The 10906-nt window shown below is 50.2% G+C and overlaps 1 protein-coding gene across 7 annotated transcripts in view; it reads left to right on the top strand.

Annotated features, from left to right (window-relative positions):
* The window catches only part of LOC113018066 (NACHT, LRR and PYD domains-containing protein 12-like), a 267984-nt gene that overhangs the window by 18869 nt on the left and 238209 nt on the right, over positions 1-10906 (top strand). For 4 of the 7 annotated variants that reach the window (XM_080298051.1, XM_080298049.1, XM_080298054.1 and 1 more), the window contains 3 exons: positions 42-215; positions 6483-6656; positions 8813-8989. The exons of 2 other annotated variants lie outside the window; for them this stretch is intronic. In XM_080298051.1, coding sequence (XP_080154177.1) covers positions 42-215; positions 6483-6656; positions 8813-8989 — 525 coding nt within the window. The remainder of the gene's footprint in view (positions 1-41; positions 216-6482; positions 6657-8812; positions 8990-10906) is intronic. One more of the 7 variants, XM_080298052.1, reaches the window with a different exon arrangement.

Raw genomic sequence — 10906 nt, 5'->3', positions numbered from 1 at the left:
TGCTTTTATAATAACACATTTTATATTTTCTATCATCACAGACTGACTTGGTGTCGACTCTCAGAGTCTCACTGTGAAGTTGTGGCCTCAGCTCTGAAGTCCAACCCCTCCCATCTGACAGAGCTGGACATGAGTTGGAAACACCTGCAGGAAGCAGGGATGAATCTTCTGTGTGCTGGACTGGAGAGTCCAAACTGTCGACTGGAGACTCTGAGGTGAGTTCACTGACTGCAGCTGTTGTAGTTTTTCTATATTTCAGGTCTTTGATTGATGTTTGAAACTTTCTTTAGTTCCTACATGTTCAGGATGTGTCTGAAGACAAATGTGAAGAAGTTTGAGTGCTTTCAGAAATGTTGTCTTTCCAAACGACTGAACAGCAGTTTTTCCTTTTGGCTCCAAACAGAAGTGACAGACTTGAGCAGGGTTCATTTAAAGGCTGACAGAAGTGGAGTGGTGACGGGAGATGTTTGACAGGACAGTGTTTCAGCCTCCACAGGTTCATGTTGTGCTCCATCAGTCAGTGAAGATGAAGTCAGTGCTGATGAGGCTGTAGAGTGTGTGAGGGATGTGAATGAGGATGATGAAGATCTGATGATAGCAGATAAAAACAGGCTGCAGAGACTTTGAGCCATACAGGGCACACAGTGTGTGTACAGAACAGCTGAAATCATTATGGAGGCCTCACTGGGATATGGAAGCATCACAGTACAGCTTCAGTGAAGCATTAAAGTCTCTGATATGAGATGAGAAATGAAGCAGCCAGAGCTTTTTCATGAGTGTGTCAGCCGGTGATCGGCTGTGATCAGCTGATCACGGGGCCGGGGTTAAAAGAGAGACGCCACCCACCTGTTCGCCGCTCAGACATCAGTATCTTCGTGTCAGGAGCTCCGAAACTCTGCCGACGTCAGTCTCCGCCTGATTCAGCAACTGTGAGTTACAATCCCTTTCAGTCCTTTTTCTCTTCCCGGCTCCGCTCGCTCTCTGTCTGTAACGACCGTTCCGAAGCCACGCTTCGTGCACTGGTCATTACTAGAATAACTGCGTGTCTGCTCCAAACCCACCGCTAGCCTTCGCCGCGCTTGGGTCTAGCCAGCACGCCACACGGGCACGCCGAATTACTGTGTGTAATCCGCCCGGCCGTGACAGGATGTCTGAGCCGCATATAGACCCAGCGGAATTCGAACGGCTGAAAGCCGAAGTGTTATATCTTCGCGGTGTGGTGGATCGGATGAGCACAAAGATGGAGTCTCTCACCGAAACTGTCCTCCAGCTTTCCTCTTCCGTCACCTCGCTGCAACGTCAGCCGGCGCCGGTGAGCGCTGAACCCCGGATCGGACTACCCGACAAGTGGAACGGAGTAGACGGCCGGCCTGATGGATTGCTCGCCACCTTAGACATGATGTTTGAATGTCAACCCACTAAATACGCCACTGCCCGTGCAAAAGTGGCGATGCTCACCACTCTCTTGTCTGGCCAGGCTCAGGAATGGGCCGCGGCTCTCTACAACAATAAGTCTGCAGCGTGTAATGACTATGCTCTGTTTGTGGAGGAGTTAAAAAAGACTTTCGTTCCCCCCAGCAGTGAAGTGGAAGTGGAGTCACAGCTGCTTCATCTACGCCAGGGCAGCCGACCAGTCTGTTACTTCGCCTCCCAATTCCGCACCCTGGCTGCTAAGCTTCAATGGGGAGATGCTTCTCTGCGCTCCATCTTTCTAGAGGGGCTGGCTGATTACATCAGGGACGAGATGGCCGGCCGTGAGGCCCCAAAGACCTTGGATGAGGCCGTGGACCTTGCCCTGAAGATCGACCAACGTGTGATGTCGCGGCCTCGCCATGCCCCTCGGGCCTTAAAACCCTTCCAGCCTCAGCGGACCACGTCGTCGCGACCTCCTCCCCCCTCTGATGGAGCCACGGCTAGCCCAAGCAGCACATCCAGCGAGGAGCCCATGCAGCTGGGTGGACTCCCCAAAGAGGAGAAAGAGAGACGCTGGCGTGAGGGCCTCTGCGCCTACTGTGGATCAGCTCGACACCGTCGTCCCCAGTGCCCGCTACGGCCGGGAAACGACGACGCCAGGTAGACTGCGGGGGTGTCCCACCTGGCCCTTCCCACTCCTCCGATCCCTCTCGTTTTCTGTTACCGGTCACATTTCACCTGAAACACCAACAGTTCTCATCCGAAGCCCTCCTGGATACCGGAGCCGCCGAGAACTTCATCGACCAAAAACTAGCCTCTCGGCTTCGCATCCCATTGACTTCCGTCGACCGATTTCTCCCGGTGACCTCAGTAGACGGGCGACCACTCCAACCCTACCCGGTCCAGTTCCAGACCCAGCCAGTCCGCATGTCTGTCGGGGATCATCAGGAGGAGATCCGGTTTCTAGTAGTCTCGGCCTCTTCCTCTCCTCTCATCCTCGGATACCCCTGGTTCCGTCGACATGACCCCCACGTCTCCTGGTCTTCCTGCCAGATCCTGGACTGGGGTCCCCGGTGTTCACGCCGCTGCCTTCTCCTCCGGACTGGACAGGACTCAAAGTCAGAAGAGGCGTCACCCCCGGAGCCCGTCGATCTGGATAGGATCCCTCCGGCTTACCATGACCTGTCCGAGGTCTTCAGTAAGAGGCGAGCCTCCACTCTCCCTCCTCATCGCTCCTACGACATGGCCATCGAGCTCCTCCCGGGAGCAGTCCCTCCTTGTGGTCGCCTGTTCTCGCTGTCAACCGCAGAGAACAAAGCCATGGAGGAGTACGTCGCTGAGGCTCTCCAACAGGGCTTCATTCGCCCTTCTACCTCCCCTGCAGCTGCGGGGTTCTTCTTTGTAAAGAAGAAAGACGGCGGGCTTCGCCCCTGTATAGACTACCGAGGCTTGAATAAAATCACTGTTAAGAACCGCCATCCTCTTCCTCTGCTATCCACCGCGCTCGATTCCCTCTCCCAGGCCTGCATCTTCACCAAACTAGACCTACGCAGCGCTTACAATTTGGTGCGGATTAGAGAAGGGGACGAATGGAAGACGGCCTTCATCACCCCTAACGGGCACTGGGAGTATCTGGTGATGCCCTTCGGCCTCTGCAACAGCCCTGCTGTCTTCCAACACCTGATCAACGATGTCTTGCGGGACATGCTGGGCCGATGGGTGTTTGCCTATCTGGATGACATCCTGATCTACTCCCGCACCGAAGTGGACCATATTCGCCATGTGCGGGCCGTGCTAAGCAGGCTGCTCGAGTACCAGCTGTTCTGCAAACTGGAAAAGTGTGCCTTCCATCAACGGTCCACTACCTTCCTGGGCTTCACCATCTCCTCCAATGGCCTGACCATGGACCCGCAAAAGCTCCAAGCCGTGACCCAGTGGCCTCAGCCTTCCAGCCTTAAGCAGCTACAGAGCTTCCTGGGCTTTGCCAATTTTTATCGGCGCTTTATCCGCAATTTCAGCACCATTGTCGCGCCACTGACATCCCTCACTAAACCAGCTAACCTGCCCAGGCCCTTCTGCCTCCCCCCTGGTGCGAAACTGGCCTTCCGAGACCTTATCCGTCGGTTTGCTACAGCTCCCGTCCTGCTCCACCCTGATCCTGCCGGAGATTTTGTGGTGGAGGTGGATGCCTCCGATGTTGGCGCTGGCGCCGTCCTCTCTCAACATGGCCCGGATGGAAAACTTCACCCGTGCTGCTATTTTTCAAGGAAGTTCTCTGACACGCAGCGACGGTATGGTGTCGGCGACCGGGAACTCCTGGCCATCAAGTGGGCCTTGGAAGAATGGCGGCATTGGCTCCTGGGAGCGAAAGAACCATTTCTGATCTGGACAGATCACCAGAACCTGATCCATATTCGTTCTGCCAAGCAGCTCAACCCAAGGCAGGCCCGTTGGGCCTTATTCTTCGAACCGTACAACTTCCACCTCGCCTACCGCCCTGGCTCCAAGAACACCAAGGCAGACGCCCTCTCCAGGCAGTTCGCCCAGGACGACTTCACGTCAGACCCTGGACCTATCCTACCGTCTCATTGTTTCGCTGCCCCCCTTCGGTGGCCCTTGGAGGACTCTATCCGGGATGCCCTGACCGCCGAACCGCCTCCGCCGGAGACCCCAGCTGGGCGGCTCTATGTGCCGTCCCGGTGCCGTCAGGAGGCCTTGCTCTGGGCTCACTCCTCCCCGCTCTCTGGTCACCCAGGGCCCGACAGAACCCTCCAGCTCCTCCGTCGTGCCTTCTGGTGGCCCTCCATGACTCGGGACGTCCGTGACTTCGTTTCCGCCTGTGACACCTGTGCTCGGGCCAAGTCCTCCACCCAGCCGCCCGCTGGCGACCTTCACCCTCTCCCGGTGCCGAGACGTCCCTGGTCCCATGTCGGCCTTGACTTTGTTACCGGCCTTCCATCTGTGGACGGTCTTGACACCATCCTCACCTTTGTGGACCGGTTTTCTAAGGCGGTGCACCTGGTCGCCCTGGCCGGCCTCCCCTCCGCCAAACGGACAGCCGAGCTCCTCCTGGACCATGTCGTCCGGCTTCACGGATTCCCCAAGGACGTAGTCTCCGATCGGGGGCCACAGTTCACCGCCAGGTTCTGGAAGGCCTTCTGCCGCCTGATTGGAGCGTCTCCCAGCCTCTCGTCCGGCTATCACCCTCAGACCAATGGGCAGGTTGAACGGACCAATCAACAGTTGGGGCGCTTCTTACGGTGCTTCGTCTCCGCCCAACCGTCGCTATGGCCTCGTTACCTGGTGTGGGCTGAGTTGTCTCATAACCTTCACATCTCTTCTGCCACCGGTCTCTCGCCCTTTGAGGTCTGTCATGGATTTCAACCTCCTATCTTCAGCCATCAGGAAGCGGAGGTCGACCTGTCGGCTGCTGAACGGATGGTCCGCCGCTGTCGCCAGGCCTGGATCAAGGCGCGGGCTGCCATTTCCCGGGCCAACGCTCTGTACACCCGGCAGCATCGTCGCCGCCACCGCCCGGGTCACCCCTTCCGGCCGGGGGACCGCGTCTGGCTCTCCACTAAGCACCTACGGCTGCGCGGTGAGTCCAAGAAGCTCGCTCCCCGGTTCGTCGGCCCGTACGAAGTCACCGCCCGGCTCAACCCCGTGGCTTACCGTCTCCGGCTTCCGCCCGCCATGAAGGTCCATCCGGTTTTCCACGTCTCGCAGCTTAAGCGGCACGTCGCTTCCCCACTGGCACCCCCCTCCCGGGCCCCACCCCCGCCCAGGATCGTCGATGGGGGTCCTGTCTACGCTGTCCTTCGGATCTTGGACTCCCGTCCCCGGGGCCGGGGGGTCCAGTATTTGGTGGACTGGGCTGGCTACGGCCCTGATGAGCGCTCCTGGGTGCCGTCCCGCTTCATCTTGGATCCTTCCCTCGTCTCGGATTTCCGTCGCCGCCGTCCTGGCCCGTCGGGTGCCGGTCCTCGGGGGGGGGGTCCTGTCAGCCGGTGATCGGCTGTGATCAGCTGATCACGGGGCCGGGGTTAAAAGAGAGACGCCACCCACCTGTTCGCCGCTCAGACATCAGTATCTTCGTGTCAGGAGCTCCGAAACTCTGCCGACGTCAGTCTCCGCCTGATTCAGCAACTGTGAGTTACAATCCCTTTCAGTCCTTTTTCTCTTCCCGGCTCCGCTCGCTCTCTGTCTGTAACGACCGTTCCGAAGCCACGCTTCGTGCACTGGTCATTACTAGAATAACTGCGTGTCTGCTCCAAACCCACCGCTAGCCTTCGCCGCGCTTGGGTCTAGCCAGCACGCCACACGGGCACGCCGAATTACTGTGTGTAATCCGCCCGGCCGTGACAGAGTGGAACTCCACTGTGACTGTGAGCTGCTGCTACAGCCTCCAGATTAGCCAGCAGCTCATCCTGCTCAACATTTTGCAAACAAAAACTTTGTTCTGTCTTTTCTATGTTATACTGTAGACTTTCTTTGATACTGTGTCCAAAAGGAGCAGCTTTTACTTTGAAGGGGAGGCGTCTCTGTTTCCTCTTCAGGTTGGATGATGGAAGCAAATGAGTGTGTGATGTTCTTTCAGTGTTGCACTTTGTAGACGCTCCCTGAGCACTGGCCTCACAGCCAGCTGCACATAGAGACCAGTGTTGTTAGTCCAGGTCAGAAGATGACTTGTTGGAATGAAAATGAGCTTGTAGTTTGTCTGCTTTAATAATGTGACTGGAAAAAGGTGTTGGACTTCAAATATGTCCATTTCTTTCACACTTCACCTTTAAAAGTGAAGCCTTGTGGTTCCTGGAAGGAAAAACACGACTTTTTCAAGTCTTTGTCCTGTTTTTATGATAAATGTGCGACTTTAATGTGAAACATTCAGAGTTTTTTCTCTTGTTGTGTTTGTTTGAAGCTGCTTCCTGTTGGCTTCAGCTGTTTGGAGTTTCCATTTTCTAAACTTCTACATTCTGAACCTTCTTCAGCTCTGAACAGATGATGAAACACTGAATGATTTCAAGCTCACACTTTGTCTAATAAACTTACATCTTTCACTCTTTATACAGATTGATGGACTGTGGTTTGTCAGAGATCAGCTGTGATTATCTGGCAGCAGCACTGAAGTCCAACCGCTCCCATCTGAGACAGCTGGACCTGAGCTGGAACAGGCTGCAGGATCCAGGAGTGAAGCATCTGTGTGGTTTCCTGGCGAGTCCAGGATGTGGACTTGAAACTCTGGGGTCAGTCAGCATGTTTTAGTTGTGCTGAGATGAATATGATGTGAAAGTTGTGCTGACACTAAACTGCAGACATCAGGCTGATATTATACTGATCCACACTGAGGATCTTCATGGTAAAGTCTGTTTTCTTCTTCTCTGGTTTAGTCCATTGACTGCAGCAGAACAATGTTCACATTTCAAACAGTGAGACTCAACGTATGGCCCGCGGCCCACACGCGGCCTGCCCACCTTTCCTGATTCAGAGAGAGGGGACCCTGATTAACTGTGTAGTGTTCTTCCTCACAGTTCTAAGTATCAGACACAACAATGAATAATCCACAGCTGACTGTCTTTAGCAGGTCAAAGGTCACGGCACACAGCAGACAGTGGGAAATATTATAATTCTGATCATTTATCAGCACATATCCATATGTATAAAAACAAAGCTGACACTGTGAGACTTGATCAGAGGTGTGATCATCACAGCAGAGGCCTTTGTGTCAAAGTCACTGAGGATCAAACAGAAACACATGAAGCAGATTTTCCTGTTCTGGCTTTTTATAGCAGATAACCTTCAAAATATTCTGCAGTCCATCAAAAACTGAAGCAAACCATGAATCAACATGTGAACATGAGCTGATGCTGCTGAAGGGAAGCAAAGTTACAGAGGTTTGATTACAGACACAGCTGAGAGTTTGTAATCTGTCATCATTTTAAAAGGTTTAAATTTCTTCAGTATTGAACAGCAGAAATGAGGCTTTGTTTTGGGAGGCCGACAGCAGTGAACACAACAGCAGACTGGTGCGTAATAAGCAGTGAATAATGCAGGAAACAGATTTTTGAAGGTAAACTGTTCTTGAAGTACACTGAGAGAGAGAGAGCTGTGCAGGAAGTAAACGTCAAAGTCAGAGAGAATTCATGACGATGTTCATCAAACGTAAAGCGTAGTTTGGATCTTCTTCTGCTGCTGGTTCAGTCAGTTTTGGTTGGAGACAGATGAAACCTGCAGCTTCAGGATCTGTGAGCTGTCCACTTTCAGCCCCGACGGCATGTCCGTGTACGTGCCGTCAAGTGAACGATCCACGCTCTGTGTTTCCATCTTTGTGTGTTTAGCTGCTCTCATTTACTGTTTTATCTGTTTGCTTGTTGTTGAAATACTTTTGGGAGCTTTAACCTGAGATTCTGGCAAAATACATTTATATTAAAAATCGATTCAGGATTGAATGAATCAACATCGCTTTATTCAAATTAAAACCATTTAAATAGGAAAATCCATTTTTTTACACCCGCCTCTAATGCTGGGTAATGTCAGCTGGTCAATGTGCAGCTGGCTGTGAGGCTCAGGGAGCGTCTACAAAGTGCAACACTGAAAGAACATCATCCATAAATATTGAGTAATAACTGGACTCTCATACAGCGAGACTCAAATGCCTTTAGACATCAGCTTATCCTGCTGATCCAAGTCCAACACTGAGTTTGTAAAAACATGTTTGTCAATCATTTTGTTTGGTTTCTGAGGAAAATGATTCAATAACTTGCTGCTAATACACAACATTTCATCATATTTCCTCATAACCCTATTTTGTCTGACCATTTGATCCCATTTGAATTTGCAATAAAGGATCCACAGAGTTTGGTGACAATAATGACAGTAGATGTTTGTGTGAAAGTGCTGGAAGCAAATGAGTGTGTGATGTTCTTTCAGTGTTGCACTTTGTAGACGCTCCCTGAGCACTGGTCTCACAGCCAGCTGCACATAGAGACCAGTGTTGTTAGTCCAGGTCAGAAGATGACTTGTTGGAATGAAAATGAGCTTGTAGTTTGTCTGCTTTAATAATGTGACTGGAAAAAGGTGTTGGACTTCAAATATGTCCATTTCTTTCACACTTCACCTTTAAAAGTGAAGCCTTGTGGTTCCTGGAAGGAAAAACACGACTTTTTCAAGTCTTTGTCCTGTTTTTATGAGAAATGTACGACTTTAATGTGAAACATTCAGAGTTTTTTCTCTTGTTGTGTTTGTTTGAAGCTGCTTCCTGTTGGCTTCAGCTGTTTGGAGTTTCCATTTTCTAAACTTCTACATTCTGAACCTTCTTCAGCTCTGAACAGATGATGAAACACTGAATGATTTCAAGCTCACACTTTGTCTAATAAACTTACATCTTTCATTCTTTATACAGATTGTGGGGCTGTGGTTTGTCAGAGATCAGCTGTGATTATCTGGCAGCAGCACTGAAGTCCAACCCCTCCCATCTGAGAGAGCTGGAGCTGAGCTCCAACAACAAGCTGCAGGATCCAGGAGTGAAGCATCTGTGTGGTTTCCTGGAGAGTCCAGGATGTGGACTTGAAACTCTGAGGTCAGTCAGCATGTTTTAGTTGTGCTGAGATGAATATGATGTGAAAGTTGTGCTGACACTAAACTGCAGACATCAGGCTGATATTATACTGATCCACACTGAGGATCTTCATGGTAAAGTCTGTTTTCTTCTTCTCTGGTTTAGTCCATTGACTGCAGCAGAACAATGTTCACATTTCAAACAGTGAGACTCAACGTATGGCCCGCGGCCCACACGCGGCCTGCCCACCTTTCCTGATTCAGAGAGAGGGGACCCTGATTAACTGTGTAGTGTTCTTCCTCACAGTTCTAAGTATCAGACACAACAATGAATAATCCACAGCTGACTGTCTTTAGCAGGTCAAAGGTCACGGCACACAGCAGACAGTGGGAAATATTATAATTCTGATCATTTATCAGCACATATCCATATGTATAAAAACAAAGCTGACACTGTGAGACTTGATCAGAGGTGTGATCATCACAGCAGAGGCCTTTGTGTCAAAGTCACTGAGGATCAAACAGAAACACATGAAGCAGATTTTCCTGTTCTGGCTTTTTATAGCAGATAACCTTCAAAATATTCTGCAGTCCATCAAAAACTGAAGCAAACCATGAATCAACATGTGAACATGAGCTGATGCTGCTGAAGGGAAGCAAAGTTACAGAGGTTTGATTACAGACACAGCTGAGAGTTTGTAATCTGTCATCATTTTAAAAGGTTTAAATTTCTTCAGTATTGAACAGCAGAAATGAGGCTTTGTTTTGGGAGGCCGACAGCAGTGAACACAACAGCAGACTGGTGCGTAATAAGCAGTGAATAATGCAGGAAACAGATTTTTGAAGGTAAACTGTTCTTGAAGTACACTGAGAGAGAGAGAGCTGTGCAGGAAGTAAACGTCAAAGTCAGAGAGAATTCATGACGATGTTCATCAAACGTAAAGCGTAGTTTGGATCTTCTGCTGCTGCTGGTTCAGTCAGTTTTGGTTGGAGACAGATGAAACCTGCAGCTTCAGGATCTGTGAGCTGTCCACTTTCAGCCCCGACGGCGTGTCCGTGTACGTGCCGTCGAGTGAACGATCCACGCTCTGTGTTTCCATCTTTGTGTGTTTAGCTGCTCTCATTTACTGTTTTATCTGTTTGCTTGTTGTTGAAATACTTTTGGGAGCTTTAACCTGAGATTCTGGCAAAATACATTTATATTAAAAATCGATTCAGGATTGAATGAATCAACATCGCTTTATTCAAATTAAAACCATTTAAATAGGAAAATCCATTTTTTTTACATCCGCCTCTAATGCTGGGTAATGTCAGCTGGTCCATGTGCAGCTGGCTGTGAGGCTCAGGGAGCGTCTACAAAGTGCAACACTGAAAGAACATCATCCATATATATTGAGTAATAACTGGACTCTCATACAGCAAGACTCAAATGCCTTTAAACATCAGCTTATCCTGCTGATCCAAGTCCAACACTGAGTTTGTAAAAACATGTTTGTCAATCATTTTGTTTGGTTTCTGAGGAAAATGATTCAATAACTTGCTGCTAATACACAACATTTCATCATATTTCCTCATAACCCTCTTTTGTCTGACCATTTGATCCCATTTGAATTTGCAATAAAGGATCCACAGAGTTTGGTGACAATAATGACAGTAGATGTTTGTGTGAAAGTGCTGGAAGCAAATGAGTGTGTGATGTTCTTTCAGTGTTGCACTTTGTAGACGCTCCCTGAGCACTGGTCTCACAGCCAGCTGCACATAGAGACCAGTGTTGTTAGTCCAGGTCAGAAGATGACTTGTTGGAATGAAAATGAGCTTGTCTGCTTTAATAATGTGACTGGAAAAAGGTGTTGTACTTCAAATACGTCCATTTCTTTCACACTTCACCTTTAAAAGTGAAGCCTTGTGGTTCCTGGAAGGAAAAACACGACTTTTTCAA

This window comes from Astatotilapia calliptera, chromosome 3 (assembly GCF_964374335.1).
Source record: "Astatotilapia calliptera chromosome 3, fAstCal68.1, whole genome shotgun sequence".
Classification (NCBI taxonomy): domain Eukaryota; kingdom Metazoa; phylum Chordata; class Actinopteri; order Cichliformes; family Cichlidae; genus Astatotilapia; species Astatotilapia calliptera.
This window is presented reverse-complemented; position numbering and strand designations above follow the sequence as displayed.